At 33.3% G+C, this 26,823-nt stretch overlaps 1 protein-coding gene across 3 annotated transcripts in view; it reads right to left on the reverse strand.

The window, feature by feature from the left end:
* The window catches only part of LOC118055991 (protein SWEETIE), a 37,055-nt gene extending 11,778 nt beyond the window's left edge, over positions 1 to 25,277 (reverse strand). For 2 of the 3 annotated variants that reach the window (XM_035068054.2, XM_035068053.2), the window contains exons 1-26: positions 24,909 to 25,277; positions 24,550 to 24,757; positions 21,895 to 22,001; positions 20,117 to 20,353; positions 19,922 to 20,011; positions 19,733 to 19,820; positions 19,269 to 19,333; positions 18,756 to 18,860; positions 17,890 to 17,979; positions 17,728 to 17,808; positions 13,570 to 13,638; positions 12,693 to 12,818; positions 12,068 to 12,171; positions 6,336 to 6,468; positions 6,107 to 6,213; positions 4,864 to 4,974; positions 4,572 to 4,739; positions 4,311 to 4,397; positions 4,056 to 4,149; positions 3,855 to 3,923; positions 3,631 to 3,753; positions 3,480 to 3,548; positions 2,989 to 3,093; positions 2,707 to 2,795; positions 884 to 1,040; positions 176 to 325 (exon numbers count right to left, since the gene is read on the reverse strand). In XM_035068054.2, the coding sequence (XP_034923945.1) occupies positions 176 to 325; positions 884 to 1,040; positions 2,707 to 2,795; positions 2,989 to 3,093; positions 3,480 to 3,548; positions 3,631 to 3,753; positions 3,855 to 3,923; positions 4,056 to 4,149; positions 4,311 to 4,397; positions 4,572 to 4,739; positions 4,864 to 4,974; positions 6,107 to 6,213; positions 6,336 to 6,468; positions 12,068 to 12,171; positions 12,693 to 12,818; positions 13,570 to 13,638; positions 17,728 to 17,808; positions 17,890 to 17,979; positions 18,756 to 18,860; positions 19,269 to 19,333; positions 19,733 to 19,820; positions 19,922 to 20,011; positions 20,117 to 20,353; positions 21,895 to 22,001; positions 24,550 to 24,757; positions 24,909 to 25,073 (2,997 nt within the window). In that variant the 5' untranslated portion in view covers positions 25,074 to 25,277. Of the gene's footprint in view, positions 1 to 175; positions 326 to 883; positions 1,041 to 2,706; positions 2,796 to 2,988; positions 3,094 to 3,479; positions 3,549 to 3,630; positions 3,754 to 3,854; positions 3,924 to 4,055; positions 4,150 to 4,310; positions 4,398 to 4,571; positions 4,740 to 4,863; positions 4,975 to 6,106; positions 6,214 to 6,335; positions 6,469 to 12,067; positions 12,172 to 12,692; positions 12,819 to 13,569; positions 13,639 to 17,727; positions 17,809 to 17,889; positions 17,980 to 18,755; positions 18,861 to 19,268; positions 19,334 to 19,732; positions 19,821 to 19,921; positions 20,015 to 20,116; positions 20,354 to 21,894; positions 22,002 to 24,549; positions 24,758 to 24,908 lie in introns of those variants that run through there. The other variant, XM_035068056.2, reaches the window with a different exon arrangement.
* Positions 25,278 to 26,823: the final 1,546 nt, after the last annotated feature.

A 26,823-nucleotide genomic window follows, 5' to 3' on the forward strand; every position in this document is an offset into this window, starting at 1 on the left:
TGGGAAAAAAAAATTGACAAATTTTTTTTTTTTATTTCAGCCAATGTAGATATATAGTTTTGTTTGACATGCAATGCCAAACAAGTGACAGATGGTAAAGATAATTATTAGGTAATTAAAATGAAAACCACTCCTAAAAAATAATTCAGAAGTACAGCACTTGTGAAGGCAATACCTTGCAGCGTGAAAAGAAAATGCTTCCAGGGGCAAGTTCAGGACCAAGAACAGCAACAATAGCATTTATAAGGCGGCCCACTCCTTGCTGAAAGTCAACCAATCCATTCTCCTCAGACAGAAGAATGTCCAAAGCAAGCCCAAGTGTTGCCTGCATACAGAAGGATAAAGGAAAGAAGAGCAAGGACAAAACATCAACATAAATGATTACAAATGCATAATCACAATTGACTTATTTGATGACCAAATAAATCAAGAAAGATAACTAGCCAAAAAGTTAGATTTGTATTCTCATTAAGAAACATAGCAAACTCAACCGAGCATTACATTTCATACAAATGCAACAGATTGAAGATTGGCCAAGAACTACATTTTTAGACAAGTTTGACTTCAAAAAGGAGTACTGAGCAAGATACTTGACTATCAATGCAAGGCACAATCCACACCTAAACCTTCTTTTATGTGATCAAAGTTATCGAATCACCAACAATATATCAAAAGAGGTGCAGATTCTCATGCATCAGCGCATGTTTCAGTTACCAAGATTGATCATTGTTTAAGACAGAGAGAAAAGAGAAGTAATATAACACGACTGAAAAGAATATAACAAAGTTAATGAAAAGCCATCTTTGGAAGTAAATAGACTGACTATGATGGATACAATTATCCCACCTTTTGAACAGTATAAAGTGAAAACAAATTCAAGTACCTGAACATGAGATACATATGAGAAACCAGAAGCTTCAATAGTCAAAAGAAGACCATACAACGACCAGATCTGTAACCCAGTTATCGTACTTTTAGCTAGCAAAGATATTGAGCTCACAGTTTGAGGCACTAAACTTGACAATGCCATTCCTCCAGCACTGCATAAAAATGTGGTGATATTCTGTGATTAATACATACAAAAAACTATCAATGAGCTTCGTTCTGAAAGAGTACGATTTTAACAAGCCTGTATGGTTGGCCAACAAAGTATTTGAACTTCCATCCAAATTTCAAAATTTCACACATGTAAGAAACATAAATGTGACCCAGCTTTGTTTTTGCTAATATCCTTAGAATAGCATAACAATCCCTGAACTAAGAAACTGCTCCCATTGAATTCTAAGAGCACCTGGTTCTAAACCCAGAATGTTATTGAGAAAAAGAACAAAGGATAAATCAGAGTCCAAGTTTCCTTTTGAATATAGGTGCAACGGGGAAAAAATTCAATTCCTATATCAGCATTATGACAACAAGATAACTATTTAAACTCATTTGCTAATCATTATCTTGATGTAGAAATTATGACACTGACACAGTAAGGACCTAAGGATAAGCAAGTTTACTTAAGTTGAAACCCTCAAAGACTAAGAACCATATTACCATAACTACAGGAGACACTTAAAATATTTAATTTTTATTCATCAAAGTCTACCCACCAAGAAGCTATTTCAACCCTTTATAAATATATATATATATATACACACACACACATATATATATATATATAATACTAGAAAAACCTCGTAATATTGAACAGAAAATAAAATAGAAAATTATTCCTTTAAATAAGAAATTAGAAAAACCTAACAATATTGAATAGGAAAAATAAAATAGGAAAACTAGAAAAGCCTAATACTAAATAAGAAAAAATAATCCTAAGATGAATAAGAAAAAATAAAAACAACTAAGAAAAATATTTATTTTTCCAAAATGCTCATGCATCATACAGTCAAACAATGATTTTAAAATAGCGATCATTTTTACTTGAATGCTAATCAGTGTCCGTATCTTCTACAAATAAATTATAATTGTATTCACAAGCTACTAAACTAGCCACTTCTACACATGAAATGACACAATATTTAGAATTTTCTAATTACTTGATGCCACAAATGTATCAAAAACCTTAAAATGACAAATATAATCACTTGATAGCATTGACGGACCAGGATATCCACCCACCAAAATTTTATATCACATTACTTACAACCACTCCAACCTTATATCCAACGAGGTGACAAACCATGGAAATGCACAATTTTAGCTAATTCTTAGGTTTCCTAAGTTGTCAATTAAAATATATGCAATAGACAATAGATTTGGGTAAAAGAAGAAAAAAAAAAAAAAAAATCTTTCCCTGAAGACCTTTTTTCATACCCAACTTTAAGTACAAACCCTTTCTCAATCTTGACCCTGAAAACCTTTTAACCACCCCCTCTAACTACTAACTCTCTACCAAATAACTTATATTTAGGTAAAAAGAAAAAAAAATCAAGACTTGGTAAAAATTACCATAAAAAAGAAAATTCAAAAGAGCTTCAATCCCCAAGAAAAATAGGTAATGACACTCCCTCAAAGCAGGCACCAAAGTCATGCCACATCAACCAACAAATCTCAAAGGAACTGGTTAGATATATAGTGGTTAGAAAACCTACCCAATTACTTTCTTAGTAAAATAATAAGACATGTAAAGAGAATTAGTGTCAAATACAACCAACAGGAATGCAAAAAACTAAAAAAATAAAAAGGAAACTAAAATTTTACCTGCGATGAATGCAGCCAAGTGCAAAGGCAATTGAGCCAGCATAGTTGAAATCTGTTGCACCGGGAAGGTCACCAAGAAGCAACCTAGTCTTTTATCATCATAAAGACGAGAGAGAGAGAGAGCATCAGGCAAACACAGGAAATAGAGAGAGCTATCAGGAATTCTAGTTGAGAAGAAAAATATAAAACTTTAACCTCCATGAAAGATGTATAACATCTCCACATCACAATTACAATCAAGTTAATGAGAAAAATTACAATAGACATTATTGTGGAACTAACCATTTTGGCTGTAAAGATATCATTTCCCAGGCGAGCTAATAGACCAAGACCTTCTGATGATGCTCTACGTTGGGATGCACAGATGTCTCCCTCTACCAGAATACTCTGACAAATTAAAGTAAGCAAATGAAGAAAAGGGCATAGTGACAGCCATATCCATGATTAGTCATAGATTCAATGCAAGGCATTCTGCTAGGGGTGCCTTTGCTTCAAGGTAAATACAGAGGCACGATGTTACAAGAATAGTTATTGAGAGCGTAATTGTCAAGAGTGAAAAGTTGGTTTTTAAGGATGTTTGCTTTATTAATAAATTAAAGGGTGAATAGTTGGAGGAAAGAGATAATGATTAAAATATATTATTACTTTTGAGATTAAAAAAAAAAAAAGTAATTTGAAAGCTAGTAAATATTAGCCTCCTTCCCCCACTCACCTAACCAAACAAAGGTGGTCACCCCCCAACCCCTACAAAACACCCCCTGAAAATTAAGTACCTGAAAAATTGCCTGAGCTCCATTCAGTATCTCAGGTCCCAAAGGTTGGGGACGTAAAGCAATCAAAGCCTGAAAATAGCATAAAATCCTGAATGAAAAATGTTGAACCATACAGTGACCTTTAAGCAAATCAAAAGGGGATTCCAAGAACCTTCAATCCTGCAAGTAACCCAACACATATATTGGTAACACTGGCTTCATGCCATGATTGCTTTTTTCCAGCTTTTAGACATTGCTCAACCATTCCAAGAAGCAACAACATCCCACCACTATCCTGGGATATATTATCAGCAGAAAAAATAAATGTTAGACATCTCACCCTTGCAACTAAAACATTGATAAACGAATGTCAAGCCAAACACTAGATCCCCTTACTTGAGAAGCAAACATGATTCCAAAGCAAAGGAGCATTTGGTTCACCAACATCTTGTTTATTGTTTCCGGCTTCAGGAACAAAATAAAGTCCAGGATAAGGAGTAAAGTAACATAACAACAAGAATAATAACTACAAAAACAAATACCATAAAAAATAATAGAACATCTAACGTCAACTAGAAACAATGAAACAGTCATTACCAGAGGAAAACTTGAGGGTTCATTGTCCCATACACAAGGCATAAGGCCATCTTTTCCACCTTGAAAAGCACGAACTTCATCTTCAAACCAATCCCTGATTAAAGACATGAGCAAAAAAGTTTTTTAGAGAGAGAGTTCAAGATTCTATATGAATTATTGAAACATGACATAATAATTGTAACGAAACAATTAACAGAACCCAACTAATAGAAATTGTAAAAGAATGGTACAAGAAAATAATGAAGATCCAAGCACCTTCCAGGAATCCAAGGACCCAACCATGCATCTCTTTTGTCCAGCAGTAACCTCAAGCATGAACTTTCCTCACATCTAGCAGCATCCCTTTTATTCAACATGAAGGAACACAAACAAAATCAGTCATGCAATTCTTTCACACACACAAAACTGGAAAGATATATAAATTTTGTACATTAAAAAAGAGTGTCAATCTTCACAACAAAGAAACAAATGAAAAATGAAATAAATTACCACCATACAAGTATAAGACATGATTACCTAAATGGAACGGTACATAATTGGATAATTTGAGGATGGTCACTTTTATATGCCATTGAATCAGGGAGGGCCCGATAGGCCATTAACGTTCTGATGATGAATATGTCTATTGCAGGCTTAATATTAGGCAGTTCTTTGCGTTGTAGCAGTAGTATATAGGACAGGGCGCTGTTTTATAATACAATCAAATTTTTAGTACGAATCATAACACTTGATGAAGCTAAACAAATCAAAATCCAAAAGAAATGAAGAAGCTGGGTGCAGGTTGGAGAAACTCTGGTAATAACTGTACCTACTCAAGTATACCATAACAGGTTGAAGTAGAATCCCATTGTTTGCTGCGTTGGGAGAAATAAAGCATCTTACAAATGCTGTCAGTGCATCAACAGCAGCAGACCACACACTACAAAAAGAAAAAAGAAAGAGCAAACACAATAACATCAGTAGCAACATGCTGTATCAAAGGCATCTTTTCAACTAGAAATAGTGATAAATAGGAAACAAAACAAAAGGAATTCTGGATTGGATATTTAGCAGAGATCTATCTCAGATTCAATGCAGCATGGTTCCTACAAGAACTCCAAATTATTCTCTAGAACTCATCCTTTTCATCAGAAAAATCCACAAGAAAACACGGAAACAGAAAAACAGCAAGTCTGCGTATTTCTACACTCTTTGTGCTAGGGTTCATTAGAATACCAAAAAAAAGGCTGACAATATTTCTACATTTTTTTATAATCATATATGACAAGAGTGTCAAGATCTGATTCTTCCTAGGTCAAAATTGAACCATTCACTGATATTCAAAACTGATGTTGTAAGTTTCATGAACTTTTCATCAATATTTGAAAATTTCAGCTAAAAAATGTACACAGAATTTTTAGTTGAGGCTGAAAAGAGACCTCATATAACATTTCGAGTGATTTTTTAAGATATGCTTTGACAGGGAGGAGACACAACGTCTTTCTAATTATTGTACGATGACTTGGGATATGTGGAATAAGCTTATTACTCCAAGTTACGAGTATCCAAAATAAGTGAGAGCACCCAAAATAAGTGAAGCGATACTCTTCATGCATTGCTTTGGAAAAGGCAATGAATGCAAGATTTTGTGAAAATGTGCTACTGACAAATGCTATCATCATTTAGTAGAGAAAACTTCTAGAATTTTCAAGCATCGTGCTCTTTTAAGTGATTGAGGGAGGATAAAATGATTCAAAACCTGCTTAAGGCACACTAATTCCAAATCACATTTTTAGGTTTTATTAGCTGACATTGAATGAGATGGGAAGGCTACTGATTGGATGCCTTACTATCCTTTGTGCAATTTTGCTCTCACCTTCAATCAACCAAAATTTTCTTTACATCCCAAAAGGGAAGTTTTTTAATATAACCACATTCTAATCTAAACAAAAAGAAAAGGATGTGTTTGTTTCTTAAAAAGAACTGATGTATAAAAAGGATATTGAAAGATGGGATCACTTTTTAGTTGCAGGCAGAGTATAGACAAACAATGCTTTGATGTATGAGCTTACCATATCGTAGAAGCCAAATCTTCAATTTTTTGAATTTCTCGTTCTGGATTTCCACTAAAGAGGGTAGCCCATAGCAAAAGAATATCAAAAACCTGGTCTTCAAGCTCCTACATGCATCAAGAACAACACCATAACTTACATATAGTGGTTACAGAGACTAATGAATAAATATAACCATAACATTCTCGCTGTGGTTACAGTACATAATGAATATAGAATGGCTGCAAACCTGCTTTGGCATTGACGATAATAGCGAGGACAAAAGTAACCATCCAGCTTCTTTCTCAACTATTGCAGCTATAGGATTTCTTGAAGATTCTGTTAGCATTTTCTTTGAAAGTTCCAGCACTGATCTTGGTAATCTGAGCACAAGAAGACAATTATAAAGCAGTTTTAACAGTCAGACGCAAAGATAAGCATGAGCATAGCACCAAGAAAATAAATCCAAATGAAATGATGGACACACCAATATGTGGTCCACATGCAAATACATCTATCATGTGCTGTAAAATATCTTATGTAACCATGTTTTAAGTTTATGGGAATCGGAAATTTCAACTCAAATAATAGGTCTGAAGAATCCTAGTATAAAATCATACTTCCAATCCTGCAATAGATTGAAAAGTTAGCCTTCAATATTTTCAATGTACCGGTGCCTATTAGGTATGTAAAGTTTGAGCACCCTTCAAATACCCAACTTTTAGTTAATGCATGCATGATTAAAAGAAACCACGCGACTCTAAAAGAAATAAAAAGAAACTGGTAAATCAGAACAAGAGGGCTTTCTAGAATAAAGAAATTTCCCAACCAGACAAAAGGGTTCTCCAGACCTAGGAAATTAATAATTGTTAGCTGTAATATCTTCATTTAGGAAGATTGATTGATAAATTAGTTGATTTAGGGAGCTTGATCTAGAAAGATTGATTGATAGGCAATTAGTTGTATATAGTTACCTTCTTAGAGATTGTAATTATGGTCCAGTAGTGATTGTAGGATGTAATTATGTTGTTACTTCACTATTTAAAGAGAAAAAAATCCTCAATTGAAAAGGCATTCAGATCATTTTGACATGGTATTAGAGCTAAAAATCTAAATTTTGTGCTTAACTCTTTTAGTGAGTATTTTTTGTGGATCGTGTTGTGGGATATTTTTTTGGGTTTCTTTCTTGAGACTTTACTTGGTTTAGGGCTATAGACAATTTCTAGGTGTAGAGAGATTCTGTTTTGGTTGGACATTACAGCAGCATGGTTAGGTATTTTTGAAGTTCCCATTCCCAACAGTTTAAAGTTCTTTTTTACATCAAGCTCTATTTTTTCACTCGTTCAATTCTTTTCTTCTGATTTATCATGAAAAAAGAAAATTATATTGTTCGTTTTAATGTTACTCCACTTGAGTTTCAATTCAAAATGTTTGTTATGGGCAAAGAATTATGGGGTCACTTGGGTGGGTCATCTAAGGCTCCCACTAATCCCAAGTAGATTGATTCCTAGAAGAGCAAGGATGCTCATATTATCTCTTGGTTACTAGGTTCTATTGAACTACATACGGTGAATAATCTTCGACCATTCACTTTGGCTATGGAGATGTGGACGTATCTTAGGAGCATTTATTCTCATAATAATGTTGCCCAAAAGTTTAATTGGACTTAGAAATCGGCAACTACCACCAAGGTAATTGGAATAAATTAGCATTTATTCTGGATTTCTTAATTTATGGAGCGAATATGCTGATATGTTCATTTTACCATTCCCAATGAGGTCTAGTAAGTGAAGAACAACCCTAGTCACTCAACCTAGTCTTAATTCAGAAACTATAACATCTGCGATGGTTAATATGGCATATGCTGCTTAGGGTAAAGGAAGATCCAGGTCATAGACTTAACGCTACAATTGCAAGGAGTTTAGACATATTGCAAAGCGCTTTAACAAAAAAAATTGCAATTATTGCAAAAAGGAGGGGCACATCATTAAAATTTATCGAGTTCGACCTCAAAATCGACATGCTCTAGCCCCTCATAATGGTGTCTAGTCTAATTTTGTGGCTGCCTCTTTGGTTCCTTCTCTATAACAACAATTTGTAAGCAAATTTTTATCTCCTCTCACTCGCGAGATGGTCCAACAATTGATTTTTTTTGCCTTCAACATACAAGGTAGGGGGAATCTACTTACTTCCTGGTTGATTTTGTAGTTTCCAATCATATGATAGAACATATGCTATGCATAATATTTGTAAGTATAAGGGTGAACAGCATATTCAAATAACCAATGACAATGCTCTTCCTATCACTGAAATTGGAACTTTGAGGTCTTCCTTTAATAATGTATTTGTGCCTATAGATTTATCTACCAATTTAATTTGTGGCCAATTGGTTGATAATAATTGTAAAATTCACTTTGATCATGATGATTGTAGTGCACAAATCAAGTGTCAGGGAAAATGATAGCAAAGGAGCATCTCTTTCCTCTCCAATTTTCCATTCCTAGATCTGTTTCTTTTTGCGATTGTTAATAATAGTCCTGTATGGCATAAGAAATTAGGACACCCCGGTATTGTTGTTTTTACTTGTCTTATAAAACATGTTTATTTGGGCAATAAAGATTTGTTTTTACCTTGAGTCTTCTAAGTATGGTTCTTGTAAACTTGGTAAAAGCAAGTCTTTAACCTTTATTCACATGGCAGTCAAGCATCTACTTGTTTTGAGATCATTCATACTAATCTATAGGGGTGTCAATTCCATTATTTCACATGCTTAGTACATGTATTTTGTGACTTTTATTTATGATAATAATCATTTTGTACGGGTATATTTTCCTCATTCTAAAGCTAATGTGCTTCATGTCTTTCAAGCTTTTGTTGCCAATCAATTTTCTACTTGCATTAAGATTCTAAGATATGATTATGGGGGTCTATGTCCATGGACTTTCAATTTTATCTAAATAAAGGGTATAATCTCCTAATGTTCTTGTCCATCACACCTCAACATCAACATAATAGGTTTCCATAGTGTAAGAATCATCATCTTTTAGATGTTCATACTTTGTTAGCTAACTCTTTTGTACTACCTAGATTTTGGGTAGAAACATTATCTACATTGTTTATTTAGTTAATTGTCTACCATCCCAAGTTCTCAATTTTGATTCTCCGTGTTTGGTGTTGCTCCTGAGTACAACACCCTTTGTAACTTTGGTTGTGTTTGTTTTATTCACTTACAATCCATTGAACAACACAAGTTTGCTACTCAATCTATTGGGTGTGCTTTTCTAGGATATAGTAATGTCCATAAAGGGTTTGTGTGATAAGATTAGGATGCTAATATACTTCAGATTTCATGAAATGTGGTCTTCTTTGAAAATCAATATTTCATTCAATCTCCTTCTCATGGTTCCTATTTAGTTTTGCTCTCCAATTTTGATGATGTGTTGAGTTCTACTAAACGATTTAAGTCAGGAATTGTATATTAGAGATGTAGTGTGTAATTGGCATTGTGGTAGATTTTACAATTACGATTTAAAAAAATAGGTTTGAGAAAACACTTTTAGTAATAATTTTAAAAAAATATATGTTTGTTAAAACTACTATAAGATGTATTTTTGCATGCAAAATAAATGAAAAACAAGTCATTTTAGCTTCTACAAAACCAATATTTGAAATGCAATTATATGTGAGGTCCGGTGCAAAAAACTAAAAGCTATTTGGTTAACCAAACACTTTTTCTCATCTTGGTTTGGCAAAAACCAGAAGCTACCACAATACTAAATGATCTTGTAGTCCACTGGTCACATTGTCTAATCTAACCTACGACACCAGATCATGTTCTGGCTGAACCTCGTAAATCATCTCGGATTTCACGTCCAAATTCTCTCCTTCAACTCTTCAACCTACTCTTAATACTACTACAAAACCTAAGTCTTACGAAGGAATATTGTTCATGGTCCTGATGGCATCAAACTTCTTGACTGCAAATGGGTTTATACCATAAAGCTACATCCTAATGGTTCAATTGCAAGTTAAAAAGCCTGTTTGGTGGCTCTTGAAAATCAACAAGAGTATGGCTTGATAATGATGAGATGTTTGCACCTGTGGCTAAAATGACTACTATCACATAGTTATAGCTATCGTTGCCTTAGAAGGGTGGTTATTCCAACATATAGATGTGAGGAATGCATTTCAACACGGAAACCTCAAATAAGAAATATATGACTCCTCCACCTACATGTTCACTCACTCCTCCTCCTCTGGTTTGTTGTTTAAAGTGATCTATATACGGAATGAAACTAGCACCACATGTCTGGTTGAAGAAGTTTCATTCTACACTTCTTGATTTAATTTTATTCAACATCAATTTGACTCCTCTCTCTTACTTTGAAAGATTGCTATTAGAATTGTTGCACTTCTTGTATATACGAATGCTATTGTTATTTCAAGGTCTAATTCTCAATTGATTGAGCAACTACAAGCTCATCTTAACACTTCATTTCATAAGAAAAATCTTGATACCTTGCAGTATTTTCTTGGTAAAGTTGTCTGACTGGTACACTATTGCAACAACACAAGTATTCTCAAGAGCTTCTCACCCTAGCTAGTTTAGTCCAGTAACTTGGTCCTTGTACAAATGGAGGTTGACTTAAAGCTACAACAAGATGATGGAAAGCTATGATTTAAGCCCTCATCATATCGAAAACTGGTAGGGAGTTTGAAGTATTTGACAATTACTTGGCTTGATATTTGGCAATTTAGTCAGTTTATGCAGGCTCCTCGCCATCCTCACTTGATTGTTGTACGACGTATCCTTCATTATCTCATGGTACTTCTAGTCACGGGTTATTCTTTCCTTCTAGGGCTTTTTTACAGTTTAGTTTTAGTGATGTGAATTGAGCTAGTTGTCCTAACACTCATTTAGTTACTGGTTGGTCCATGATTTTTGGTGATGCCTTTATTTCTTAGAATAGTAAGGGACCGAGTTTCTAAATCCTCAACCGAGTCAAACTATCATGCTATGTCATTCATATGCTCTTAGATTGTTTGGCTTTGGGGTTTGTTGGGCAAATTTGGCATTCCTCAACTTACTCCTGCTCCTCTCCATGCTAATAACACTAGTGTTGTTCAAATTTCTACCAATCTGATTTTCAATGACTGCATCAAGCATTGCAGTAGATTTTTGTTCTATTCGTTAAGCACTTGACCAACATCTGATTACTCCCCCTTACCAAGGCTCTATCTCATCATCAACATCAATTCATGGTTGACAAATTAATGCTTTGTGATCCACACACATCAATTTTTGGGGGGTGTTAACTGTAATATCTTGATTTAGAAAGACTGATATGCAATTACTTGAATTAGAAGCTTGATATAGGAAGATTGATTGATAGGAAATTAGTTGTACATAGTTACATTCTAAGAGAGATTATAATTATGTTCTCGGAGTGATTGTAGAATGTAATTATGTTGATACTTCATTATTTAAAGAGAAGAGATCCTCCATTGAGAGGCATTCAGACCATTTTTACAAAAGAAAAATGAGCATTAGCAGCTGCAAAACTTATCACTTAGCTCGAAAGGTATGGGATTCGAAATCTATAACCAACTGTGTTGCTTTTATATAAATATGCCAATTATCTCAAAGTTTGGTAGGATATAGTAGGACATTTTGAATCTAAAATCACATAGGCATTCCTCAAAGTGAAATTTCATTCATTCATTGTTCCCCTTGGTTATTTTTTTTTATAATGGACTCTTGACTATTCACATGAGCATTTGAAGAATAAATTATAATGATCAAAGAAATACAAACTCCCAGTTTGAATACCAAGCCACTCTTGCTGACTAGGTTATTAGGAGTTTATGGAAATGTGAAGCAATTCACTTTGAAACTCGACAGTTTGCAAAATTAAATCATGTTCAACAACCATGTAACTTTAACGAGTTTATTGGAAGTAGGAAATAAACTAGAATAATTACCTGGCTGGATAGCCAAGAGGCAGTTTTGGTGAAATAGAAACCAAAGCAGCCAAAACAGTAGCTTGTCCATTCAAAGAATCAAGCTCAGTTTTCAGATTGCTTCCCTGTAGGAAGAGAATTGGTTACGGAGAAATTATAAATGAAAAGCATGCAAGATCAGAAGCATAGCTTCTATTCGAGAATTCAAATTCAAAAGAATATCTATACAAAGCAAAATTCAAAACAGTGCGCACTTGTATGAAACTACTTTTTAGCAGACATATACAGAAAACCACAGCCTTGAAAATGAGAGGGGACACAACATGGAAAACATCAAGAGCAACCAACAGAAACCTTTTATGAGATGGAGAGTTATAAGAATACAAGGTGTATCTTTATAACTCAAGAAATTATGATAGTTTGATCAAACGTTGCAAGGAAGGAAGAGAGGGAGGAAGAGAGAAGAAGAGGAAATGTACAAAAAGGATCCTAAATTTCTTCACCTTATGCACTTCAAGCATTAAACTGATTCCAGATTAATTATGGGAAGCAAACAAGACATTTAAATACAAGGGAGCAAATACTAACACAGATAGAACAAGAACCAAGTGTCAAAGGAAGTGTCCTGTCAAAATATTAACTATACCTTTTCAAACGAAATATTGTCTCTCAAAGCACTTAGTGTGGTCACAACATAAGAAATCAAACCACCAACACATGTAGGATCGACCTCAGCCAAAACACGCAATGCCAAGGCAGCCTCAATGCGTACCTAGCCACAAGTTTGCAATTAATATTCAACTACCATGGAAAACATGGTTTCAAATGCAAAAACCAGAAGAGTTAGAACACTGAAATAAAAAAAACACTATCATCATTAAGTGTAGAAAAAAAATGGCAGCAGGTGAAGATAGGGAAACATAATAGAAAAATGAATTTTTTCCTACCCAGCCCCCCCCCCCCAAAAAAAAAAAAAAAAAAGTAAAATACTAGCATTTTTACTGGTTTTATATTTACACCAGAGTAAAAAAAAAAAGGGGAGACACTGAGTTTATAGATAAGCTTATATCAAGCTCATATTTTGATAGTTGTTTAGATGCCACATGCATCTAGTTCATCTCTTCTTCTTGCTTTTATTCTTTATTTTCTCTTTTCCTTGTCTCATTGAAGTCAATTTTCTTTTAATAAAAATTTATAACTGGTCTCTCATTAATAACCACCATAATTTCCACCACTTTTCCTTTGCGAAACAGCTTTGTCCTGCACTATGATGACACAATCCTAAAATTCAGTATCTTCAATTTAAATTAACCATAATTTAGATCATGATAAGGCCATAAGAAAGGGAAGGGTAGTAATTCTAGTCAAACAACAGTCAAAACATTTAAGTGGGGACTTTACCATCTGTTTGACAACTAGATAAAACAAGAGGATGTTTGAAATAACTTCACAAAAAATTTACAGAAAAACTATTTGAAGAATTATAATAAGATTTAAAGAGTAAGACATAATGAAATACTCACAAGCTGAGAAGAATGAGATACTGCAGCAACAATTGTGCTATCAAAGAGTTCCTTGAATTCTAATGGAACCTGAAAAATAAACAGGTCAAGTTCCACATTAAAACATACTATTATTATGCATATAAACAGAAATGTACATTAAACAGCATAACAGTCTCCAATCCTGTGATTTCATGTAGTATTAATCACCAACAAGTAATTCACAAAAAAACATACTTTATTAGTAGTAAAAACAAGCATAAAGCTTCTCCCATCAAATTCAAATCAACATGCTAAAGTGATGCACTTCTTGATTGAAATGGAATTATTAGAATGACAGAACTAGGGACCAGCAACGACAAGCATGCTAAAACCAAGATATGGTTAATAATAGCAGTATGTAATTCAATTATACCATCGAAGAAAATCTGCTGGTACAAATTAAAAGGTATTATGAAAAGAGACTAAAAAGAAGTCAAGAGTTAACACATAAAAAAGAGACCAAGACTGCTCTACCAAAGGGCTCACTTTTGATCTGACTGATTAAAACAAGGATATAATTGTAAACCCCTAGTTAAAATAATTGAAACCAAAAAAAAAAAAAAAAAATTTGACCCAGTAAATGAAATGGGTTAAATAAAAAATCAGACAAGTTTAATTTAAGGAAAAGGGATGAAATATAATGAAATGAGAAGATGTAATAGCATTAAATGTTAGGAGAACGACTAGTTAGAAATTGGTGGGGTTAAAATCAAATATGAAATAAAGTGGGTATGGGTGTAAATTTCAAAAGATCAACCTATAAATAGATCTCTCTCTCACTCTTAAGGCCGGCAGCTCACCAAAGGAAGAAGGGCATGGATTTTTTATTTTTTCTTATCTATTTCATGATGAAATCACTTGGAAAAGGTTAGCAAAGAGTGATTAAAAGAGTTGTTGAGTGATCAAAAGAAGATATTAGGTGGTTTAGTAGGTTTTTAAAGAGTTAAAAGTTAGGGTTAGGGAGCTTAGGAGAAAAAAAGGAGGAGGGAAGGGAACTTAGCTTGTTCTCACAATCTCCCACTTGGATTAGCATTCAATTAAGGTGAGAAACTCATTTAAAATGTTTGGTTTTAAATGATTATGCACTATGTGGATGGATGAATGTGTTAGTGTTGTATAGATGTTGAATTTCATAAATTCGTTGGTTAAAATGTTAAATTTGTGATGGAATAATGTTTAATGACATGAATAATGACTAGGTATCAATTCAATTGAGAGAATTGAAGAAGAAAAAATCCATCCTCCATATAAAGCCAATTTCGGCCTAGGAGAGGGAAAAGGGAGAAGTGTAGGAAAAATTCAATTAATTACGATTCAAAAACCATTTTATCACCAGGTTAGTGGCATTAGACTTAAATATGCATGCCTAAATGAATTCAATTAGGAATTTATACCTAAATTGTAAGTTTTAAGTTAGGGTTTATATTGAAATGTGAGGGAAATGAGAAATTTATTTTGTTTGATGTAATTGGGATAGAGATGAATAAAAATAACTTAGAATATACACAAATGAAGAGAAATCCTAATGCTATTGAAGGAGGTGGTGCCAAACATAAAGGGAAAGAATTAGGAAAATTAGAACAATGTATACATGTTATTTGTTTACTTCTTATAGCATGTATTGAGATGTGGAGAATGAATTGAAAAGAAATGGAAATCTTGTATTTAAATTGTAATGAAAAGGTTGTTTATGCCTTAAATTACAAACATTGAGACTTAGTAAGAATTACAGAATTTTTGTGTTGTGTTGAATAATGGTTTGATGAAGAAATGTCAAAGAAAATGAATATGTTTCTTTGAGAGAATTTTAATTATTTCAAGTAGGATGTGAAATGGACTAATTGATTGATTATGAGGTTGTTTTAATGATGTTATAAGACATGTGGAAGATAGATACTTGTCTTGAATAGGAAGGAAAATACTTGGCTGCATGTTAGAAACCTTAGATTTGAAACTGGACAGATGCGTCACTCATGTTCCAGGCGAGTTTAGGACTTCAAAATGATAAAATTTGGAATAAGTTTCTTCACAAAAGTTGTAGTTAGGGATATTAGCTTTCAAATGAAACTGACCTTGCATAATTTGGAGTTACAAAACTATAGATAAGGGCAAAAATCTAAGGGGAGGTCAGACTGGAACCTTACTGGACAGTCTTGCATGTTGTGATAACAGATAGTTTTTGGTGTGTTAATGGCAGAACTCAGTTTTATTTCCTTCAGCAAAGTTGTACTGGAGTATCTTAGCTTTCAGAAGAAACAAACCATACCCAAAACCGAATTTTATAGCTTCAGTTATAATCAAAACAGTAACTAGTGTTCTGGGGGATAAGTAAAAATGACTAGAGTAGCTGACTCTAAAAAATCTTTCCTTTGATAAAAGACTTAAATGATAGAGGTTTTGAGAGTGGAATTTTTATTATAAGCTAAATTGTTATTAATGATTAAGTTGTGGGTGAACTTACATTGAATTACTAAATGGGGAATGATGTGTATACCTGTCGATACAAGAGAGGTTGCTGGAGCAGGATTCCAAGGCCACAAGGCAGGACCTTCACGAGCAGCAGGTAGGAGACTAACTCCTTTATTATAAACATGCTAGAGCTATTAATGATAATTCTTTATTTTTCCGTAAATATTAATGTATTTGGCTATATGGGATGAGAGATGAATACTAGAAAGGAATATGAAATTGACTAGTACTTAGTGTCATACTACAGGCATCAATTTGATTGATGACTAAAATATAAAATTGACTAGTACTCAATGTAGTACTAGAGGCATCAATTTGATTTGATGACCAAGAATATGAAATTGACTAGTACTTGGAGTAGAACTAAAAGCATCAATTTGATTTGATGACTAGAAATATAAAATTGACTAGCACTCGGTGTAGTACTTAAGACGTCAATTTAGTTGACGACCAAGATACGAATTGATTCCGCAAAGGAAAAAAAAAAGAATGGTTTAATAATTGATTGTCTATGTATAATTTAGAAGAAGATTTCTTTATCTTGCTATAACATATTTTAGTTATTGTTAATTGTTATAAACTAAATTGTTTATAGGATCTTCACAAGCTCATGATATACAGTAGATCACTTTTGTAGTTTTGTTAAATAGTTATTAAAGTTGTAATTAAGGAAAACATAAACTCCTTTTCTAATTTTAAGTATGTTCTTTTGGTATGTATGTAAATTTTAATATTAGGATGCATGTATCAGCTAAATTTATTAAACTATGACTTTAGAGATTCTTAAAATTTTATTTACAATTATAAATGCATGAGATTTAAATTATGATTCTTTTACCTTATAATTATTGATTAGTTACTGTGTGATGAATATGTTGTGTTTATTGATTGTAGCATGAAATGATGATGAAATGATGGATCAAAAGAGTAGATGTGGTCTATTATTGATGGTGTTAAATTGTGGAATTGATCCAGGATGATTAGATCGCTAATGAAGATTGAAACTAGAAGTGAAACATGTCCATGTCAATAACTTAGGATCTCTCAGTTTAGAGGAGACTCTGTTGAAATTTCAGTAGAAATTTGGATAAGATTATATGTAGCTTACAACATATGTATAAAAAAAAAAATCCAGATTTTATGCTCATCCATCATTGTATAGATTAAATTGTGTTGGTAGAAAACAGGGTTGTTACAATAACAATGGATGTTCAAGACAGAGAACATCATAACACAACAGCTGTTTGGTGAGCAGAAGAGACTTGCAAGTAACTATTGAAACAGCTTTGATTTTCTCAACTAACTAAGACAGGTAAAAGGGGAGGCAAGCAGAGGATAGACAGAAGACAGAAGTGACATTAGAGGGAAAGAACAAGGAGAAGCAAATATAACGGAAGGGAAATAGGGGATCTAAACAAGAGAAAAGATAAAGGGTGAAGGAGGGTAAAAAAAAGAGATGCAACAGCCGCCAGGGCTGGAGCAGATCTGTTTTTCAAGAAAAGGTAAGAGTTTGTATATGTCGTCAAGCTAAAATAGTACTGTTAAAAAGTTTCACCTTCCCAATCAACTCAAGGGACCATCATTATTCAAATTATGTTGACCATATTTGGACAGTGCATTAGAAAGCAGAAGGAACCATTTTATATGAACAGTATAGTAATGTCTGACCTCGCCCAATGTTTTCAAAGTGTATGACAGTGTACGTAAAGCAGCAATTTTCATGGAAGGAGTGGCATCAGAAGACTCAAGCTGCAAGTTTCCAAGAGAACAGAATCAAGACAAGAACCAACTCATGATAAATCTACCTTGTTCAAATTTGCTTCAGCATACCTGCTTTCCTAGGAAAACTAAAAAGCCCCTTTGAGTAGGTTCAGTCATCTGATCAGTTACACCAACTCTGAGGACGTAAAGAATGCAAGCCTTCAAAACACCAAATGAGATTAGTTAGTAAGTATTTTGATAGCATGGAATGCTACAAAGCAAGCTCTAGCTGCAGAGTCAGTAACTTGCATTCTTTCAACTTGTTTTGATTTTATTCCTGTCTACAAACTAGAAATGATAAAAAAAAAATCTATTATGATAGCCTTATTGTCAGATGCCAGTATATCCGACCACTCTGATAAGACTATGTCAGATCATAGTTGTACCAAAAGCCTACAATTACAAATCCAAAAGCCAGCAACTCACAGAATTTGAGAATCCTAATTCAGCATTTATTTAACAAACTACTTTTACACTACTTTAAGTTAATATTTATTCAACTAGTTTGAACCTACTTTCTCTTCTGTAAAACATTGACATGAAGCATAGTAAACACTATCCTTGAGTTCATCTCGTCCCCATAACAGAAGCATGGTATTCCAAAGTTATTTTAAAACAGGTATTTGCTAGAAGATAAACACGACTAAATTGAAAAAATACTAACAAATTCTTTGACAACAAAAACAAATTCCAATATGGAATTGAAACGTCAGATAGCAGAACAGCATACAAAATAAATCAAAAGAATAGGAAGAACTAAGCCATGTCCCACTTCAGCTTTCCCTATGTTTAATATATATTCCACTTTGTCAAAAGAATACAGTAAAAAAACAGCACAGAATTATCTCTTCATCAAGCATCCTCCTTACAAAAAAGATTAAGAAACAAATATGCAATTTCTGTGAACAAATATGAAAATTCTGTGAAACAAATACCAGTGCATGAGCATCAACAGAAGTATCTGAGCGAAGCATCTCCATAACCGGCAAAGCATACTGTTGAAGCTCGCTATCTGGATGCAGATACTTTAGACGAATTGCCTGCAATATATAATTGAAGGAGGAAAAAACAAAGTTAGAAACCAAATAACAAGGTTGAGATTAACTAAAGCTCACACTTCAAACCAAGCTCAACTATTAGGCAACACTCAAATAAGATAATTGGGCAATAATTATATTGATAAATTGATGATGTTCAACAATAGACCATGAATAAAAATTCTAGTAAATATTTTATTCATTAAATTTTCTAACATTAGACTTTAATCAAGAAAGAAATCTTTTAAAGGAAACCAAAGGGTGGGCAACCAAGAAATAGATAGCACAGTAGAAGCATGAGAGTGAGAGAGAGAGAGAGAGAGAGAAGAAGAAGAAGAAGAAGAAGAAGACAGGAGAAAACAGGAGAAAGAGGGGCTAGGATTTTTCAAGGCAAGTTTTGTTAAAAAATACCTGTAAAAAGTAAACCCAAGATAAGGTTATGCCAATTCGCACATCCTTCAACCGAGTTCCACTCACTGCAATTTGTAGAAAGCCAATAAGCATGTAGACACTCACCAACTTTTAGATGAGCTACTCACAGGCTATCCAAGCCATCATAAAGAAAACCAAAACATAGAAGTGATAAATAAACAAAGACAAAACAGAACAGCAAAACCAAGTTTCAATTCAAAATTATAAGCACCATCACTTGATTTTTCAAATTAACCAAATTCAGAGCCTTGAAAATATAGAACTCTTTCTTCACTGGAAATCAGTTGCTCCATATTCAATCCTAAGACTTGAAATACTCCGTACTAAATAAAACACCATCTATACATATTACACCAAGACTGTGATTTAATAAACATGATTTCAGAAGAAAATAAGAAGGTGCCAACACCTGTCAAATGTAGAATGGGTGGTCATGTGAATACCTTTTGTGAAGGGCAAAGCCAAATGCCTTTGCAAACCACCTTCTAGTTTTTTTGCTGGAGGAAAAGGACCTTTTCCCCTAGGTTGAACCTAGTAAAAGACAAAAACTATGAGATAGCAGAAAGGAAAAGAAAGAGGGAAAATGGGGGCCAAAACAAAGGCATGACAAGAATCACATGTTTTAGGAATACCTGAGCCTCTGGATTCATTCCAAGAGCTAGCAATGAGCCTAGTGCTTCAGAAAATGCATCCCTGACAAGTGATATAGGATCCTCAAGGGCCTACTAAGAGCGACAGAAATTTTCATATGTTCATAACATCAGATTCTTAAATATAAATGTCTGGAAGGTAAAATAAGAAGGAAAACATCACTAAGGAAAACCTGCCTTGACACAATAAGAAGCTGAATTCTCAATTTCACCAACTCCTAGGCATGGTCCACCAATGCTAGCAAATACCTTCAGACAACGAGCTCCAGCTATTCTAACAACAAATGATTTATCTCCTATAGCAAAACGTGTGATGAGACGGAATGCCTCTGTATATGCTGTAGATGCAGCACTACCGCCAGACCCTTCCAAAGCTTTTTCAAGCATAAGTAGAGCCTCTTGTCTCACAAAATCCTAGAGTTTAACATATCCAAAAGCATAGTTACAGATAAATGAACAGTCAAGAAGCAAAAAGAATAAAGAAAACTACCCCTGTAATAATTAAAACAGTTTTTTCAGCCAAGTAAATGTAAGGATTTCAGACAACCATAAAAGTTAAGAAATTCCAAGAAGCCCAAAGAAATAAAAATTCAAGTCAAAATTAGCACACAGCAAACCAGTTGCTTAATAATTTCACGCCTCAACTCACTCACTCACTAAAGGGATACTCAATGCTTTCAAATGCCTTTGCAATTTCTCTCTCCAAATACTTCAAGACTTAAAAGGGCTATTTGCCATTCCATTCCCTGTTTGGGAGTGTGGTTGCGGTTACTTTGCAAAGTGTTTTTCACTTAGAAAAGTATTAAAATAATGTTTTTTTTTATTTTTAAAAATTATTTTTAATATTAGCGCATCAAAATGATCCAAAAACATATTAATTTGGAGTAAAGAAAAAAATTTTAAAAAATTTAATTTTTTTCAAAAACGCTTTTGAAATGAAAAAACAAACAAGATGCCACTTCCATTCCTCAAAAATATCCCTCTCAAGCAAACTACCTAACAAATCACTAACTTTGGTGTGATCCTAAATAATAAATTAATGAAACGAATAATCCTCAATTCTCTTGGGATTTAAGAACGTAACATTAGATACGCTATTTGCTTCACTTTTGCAAGAAAGTTAGATAAGATTATATAAATATATAATCAATGGTAGTTATTATTTAACATGTTGCTTTCATTAAGGTTCTCATGACAAAAACTATTGAATCAACAACCCAAAATTTAAATTGTGATGCATTAGATCTTATCTCACTAAAAAATCAAATATATGATAACTTTGCTACATTAAAAGGCCGAATAAATCATGCATTTTAAGTTTTTCTTTTCTTTTTTTCATATAGTTGATCTACCAAATCAGATCTATCCATCTATCAATTTTGAGGTGGTCAAGCTTAGAGCATCTCATTAATATTAAGTGTCAGCCACTCAAAAAAGGCAGAGCAATGCTAGCAAACCTTACTTCCTTGAGCATTCAAGAAAACGGTTTCAAAGCATCCAAGTGACTTTCATCCAAAGTGGAAGAGAACAAGCCTCCATTAGACTAGAAGATTCCTCCTACAAGCCCCAATCTTGTGATGTTTATCTACTGACCAAAGGAACTAACACTACTCCTCACATTGAGAATCTCAATCTGAAGAAGGAAAGTGCCAATCAAGTGGCATAGCAACCAGAACAAGTAACACATAAAGTTCTATCCTCTTGCAGTCCTAACTATTCTATTCCATTGGTCCACTTTAGACAAACAACCTTTGTCTCTAACTTCTAGGTGAATACCTACCTTTTTGCAGCAGCTTTCAATTTAAAAATTTCATGGCATAAATCTTACACAAGGAGAAAAGACTTCCATACTAAGGCATGTAAGAGAGGTTAAACACCTATATTAATGTGCAATAAAGTTAGCAAAAGAAAAGGTAAAGGTCAATATGTACATATAACACATTGAGCTGGACTACCTCATGAAACTTCATAAGTTTAGAGGCAATAATAGTTGTTTCAGGCAATCCTGAGGTAATTTTTCTTCCAAAATGCTGATATAATTCTCCCAAGCATCGCACAGCACCTACAAATATTCAAAAACATGATGAAGATCAAACAATAAACGTTTAACAAATAAGAAAAGGTGAAAGGGTAAAATGCTTCACTAACTGACTGCAATAATGTAACACACTTTTTATAGCTAAATTCTAATCCTATACAAATAAAAGGTTTCTGATAGAATGCCAGGGAAGAGCAAATAGTTTTACTATAGGTTAGATAAAGAGTTGGGTGCTGCTTAACATCTAAATTTATGTATGATATAGTAACATTCATATAAAATAGTTACCCAACATGAACTATTTAGCTTTTTTTTTTTTTTTTTTGTGAACACTAGAAGAAATGATATCTGAAAAACACTAGAAGATTATGGCATTGTGCAAAAAAAAAAAAGTAAAATGTAAGGAATAATGCTGACAAAAAGACATGCTTTCGCGCCTTGCTGAAGTTTAGCTAGAAGAGTTATCCTAGAAAGCCCTTAAAGCATTACACTATAAAGATTTGAAGACGGAAAAATCCTTAAGAATTCTAGAATTCCTCTCTAACAAACACTAAGGAACTGCAAACATTGCACAACTACACAAAATTTTACAATCCTTTCTCCTCCCAAAACCCACCAAGTGCAGCAGCAATAAGCCTTCCACCCTAATGGTGCAAACGCATTGCTCATTGCAAATAGCAAATGAATGACCTACTCCAAATCTCCCCATTGTTATGAAACACAGAGCACAAGGAAGACAGCCTTATACCGCCTTCTATATTACAATAAATCCTTCATACTAATTTACAATTCACCATTGCCCATGTGAAAGCACTGACATACCAACAATGGCATCTTGACTTTCCAAATAAAATTAACTACAAGGAATCAAGTTCAGAGAAGAGAATGGAAAGCCTTGCAGGAATAAATAAATAATATGCTTCCAAAAGTTCACACCCTACTATTGGATGTCAAGAAGAATCTAAAAGTCTAAATTCAAGGCTTCACCTTTTTTATAAAAAAATAAATGGGTGCTTTGTACAATTTAAAGTGTAGAAAAATGAAATAAGTATCAGCTTTTATTTGCATAAAGGAAACGTTGGTTTTGGGTGGAGGATGGTTACATATGAAATTAACTCCATGGTCTCATGAGACTGGTATTGGGGCACTCTTAGAGACTCCCCCAAATGTTGAATCCTGGGAGGGGGGGGGTTGTTGGTGCATTAACCCTTATGGAATCCCTAGATTTCAAAGACCACAACTACATCCCCTGAATAACTCCAAGTGCCATCTACAACTTCTGTAAAAAGCACCATGAAAGCCATTGCACGAATGCATACAAATCATTTTGGCATCCAAGAAAAAAAAAAATCCATTCAAAAGGATTCTCAAATCTTTCTGCTATCTACTAACAAACTATTTGAAAACACTTTAAGCACTACACCAATTGTTATCCCACAACCAGTGTTAGCACTACACCAATATCTTATCCCATAACCAGTGTTGTCAAAGGCAAAAGGCACTAAGCCTGTAAAATGCCCAAGGCACTAGGCGCTCGTCTAAATGAACCAAGGCGATATGCTATAAATAAAAAAATACATGTAATATTATATTATATAAATCTAAAATATATATCTTCCCAATTAAGATTAGATCGATAGAAAATCAAAAGAAAATATAAAATACCATTACATAGTGATATAAAGTTATGTTTTTCACCTTTAAAACAAAATAAGATAATTTAAAGTAGTGAGTAGCCAAATAGATTAAAATAAAAAATTAAATATAATCATCTTTATTCATTAATCTTCAAAAACATCTTCATCCATGCTTTCTTCTCCTTCACTTGAATCCTTCATATCCTCCATTTCATGATTATAATCCAAATCCTCATCTGTCAAACCATACTACACTTGTACAGATGTGTTGTTCTCCGACTTCCACTATTGAAAAAAGAAAGTGTGGCTGGTGTTTCTCTTCTAAGTGCCCTTCATTGTCTGCTTGTCTCCCACTTTAATGATTTTTTTCAATTTTCTTACCCTAATCTTTTTTTTTTTTTTTTACAAAATACCCCTAATTTGTTTCTTGTGGTAAATTAAAAAAAAATGACAAATACATCAAAACATAAATAAGTTAAAAAAAACATCCAACAGAAAGGAACTTCAAGCAGGCACTAGCCTTGATGCCTTGCACCCACTTACAAGGCGCTCGCCTAGGCGATGCTTAAGGCACTGGGGCCTCGCCTCACCTGTAGCATCTCTTGACAACATTGCCCACAACTCCCCAAAACTCTCGAAAATTCTAGATGCGGCAATAAGACTTCAAACATATATCTATGCCAATGTCGTCCTGTCCCAGTGACAAGATTGACATTTCACTCAGGAAAGACTTTGTTGCCAGAAAAGTAAGCGGCACGCATACAATTACTGCAATAAATCCAAACAGCTAGCAAGGAGTTTCAACACTGAAAAATGTATCCATTGATAGGGGAAAAAAAATTCAATTTACGATCAATTTGCATAAAATGCTAGAAGTAAATTTATATCATAATTTTCCATATCTAAGAAAAAAAAAAGTGATATTTTGAACCAACCGGCAACTCTTTGAGGTTCGCTTCTCTTAGCATCAGAAAGAAACCCTTGGAGACTACTCGCTCTGGAGTATATCGAAATACTATCCCCTCTAGATATGATCTTAGCCATTGCCACTGATGCCAAATGCCGCACTGGCCGACGCGCGCCAAGCTTGAGCAATGAATACAATGCATCCTCGCATTTTCTTTGCCATAACAAAATAGATTCCTGACATTATTAAACCAAAAAGAAAACGATAAATCAAAGAAAATCCAAAACGCACCATAAAACCAAAAAAATACAATAAGACCTGCAGATTTTCGAAGAATTAAAAAAGAAGGCGTTTTAATAAAAGAAGAGAGTAAGGGAAGGGAAGGACCTGTGGCTCTTCATCGATGGCGGAGAGGAGATCGGAGAGGAGATCGAAAGAGAGGAGAGGGTCAGGGGATTGTTGGGAAGCGGAGGCGCCTATGGATTCTAATTGTGCGACTAAAACACCGAATCGAGAGAGAGGCACGTTCTCTCTCACGAAGTTCTTTGACATTTTTTCTTTTCTTTCTTTCTTTTTAAAGATCTTGTATTAGACGGATTGAAGATAGAGGGATAGTAGTTGAAGAACTAGACGCATTGTTGTTGTTTAAATTTCTCTAAACAGGCTCGGCTGTAAGAAAGAATTTTACAGGCTCGGCTGGGTAAGAGACGAAAGAGAGTGAGCTGGATTTGATTCGAAGGGATTTGTGTTTGTTGCTCAGACTTGAAATGAATTGAAAGTAGACGTGTAAAAAAAAAAAGGGTACAGGCGATGGCGTTTCTAAAATGGTAACAAAAATTTGGACCTAGTTCATTAATTGTAAAATAAAACGATAAATAATAATTTGGTTAGATTAATAATATAATTATAAAATAAAAGGTTAATGATAATAAAAAATAATAATAACTAATTATAAATATTATTAAAAAAAAAACCCTCTAAATATTTCTAAAATTAATTTTATTTGATAAAAAAATATAAAATTAAATAAGAACAGGACAATCTTAAATTAAAAAAAAAAATACAAGATTCGAAGTTTAATTACCAACAAGGCAACTAAATGATGAATTAAAAAAAAATTAATTTTAAAAAAAAATTAAAAAAAAAAAAAAACTTTGATGCTTCTAGTCTAGCACCTGGTTACTGGCAAAACAACAAGGTCGTTGCCTCATCAGACGCAACGCCTCTTCAGCAACAACATCACTAATCTTCTAGTGTAAGGTTGTGTGACGTGAAGGGTTATCCCTCACATTGTTAACTAGTAACGATTACGGCAGATGTTGCTGATAGCGGGCAGAAAGCCCACTACCAATAATAAAGAAGAAGAAGATAAAAAGGGGTAGAAACTCTGATGTCTCTTTAGAGTGTGGAAAAATTACCTTCTTACTCCTATCCTTTTTAATTTTAAATATTAAGCTTTTAAGTTTGTATATTATAAAAACGTTTCTAAAACTTTAATCCTTATTACAATTTAAGATCTTAATATAAATTATGAATTTGCTCTTTATAAATAAAATTTAGATTTTATACGATTTTATACCCTAAATTAAAATTAATTGTAGAAATAATTTTTCTAATAGCATTATGAATGAATTACATTGTTAAATTAATTTTTTTTTTTAGTTTTATAATATCCTAATGGGATTATGATTCATTTAATTAAATTTTAGAAAAAATAGTTTTTTTAATTTAATTAGAGTTTTTTAAGCCAAATTTTTTTTGAAATTTATCAAATTGAATTTGATTGGATATTTTTTAAGTGTTAAAAATATTATTTTAAATTGCACATAAAGTTAATAATTAGAAAAGCATGCAATATATTTTAATTATGTATATTAAAATGTTTTATGGATGATGGGTGACTGTGGGCATTAAAGATCAATATGATTGTATTTTTATTTTATGGTTGAATGGTTGTGATTTTTATTAAATAAGGCATGTATGTCTTGTCTCATATCTATTTTTTATTCTAGGTTGTAATTCTTTTCACATTTAATTCCCCTATAATAAATCTTGATAGAAAATTATTATGCAATCAAAATGCTTGTAATGAACTAATAAAAACTTACCATAGCTGCCTAAAATTTGACCATCTAATTTCCTTCAATGGCTCGAGAAAATTAGCTTAGATATGTTCATAATCATTCAATTAGAATGGCATACTAGAGTTGTGTGTTTTATATATAAATTGTTATGTATGAAATGTATATATGTTATATCATCTTATATATGAGACTTAATTAATTGATAATAAATCTCTCAT

The sequence above is a fragment of the Populus alba genome, chromosome 4, assembly GCF_005239225.2.
Source record: "Populus alba chromosome 4, ASM523922v2, whole genome shotgun sequence".
Taxonomy (NCBI): domain Eukaryota; kingdom Viridiplantae; phylum Streptophyta; class Magnoliopsida; order Malpighiales; family Salicaceae; genus Populus; species Populus alba.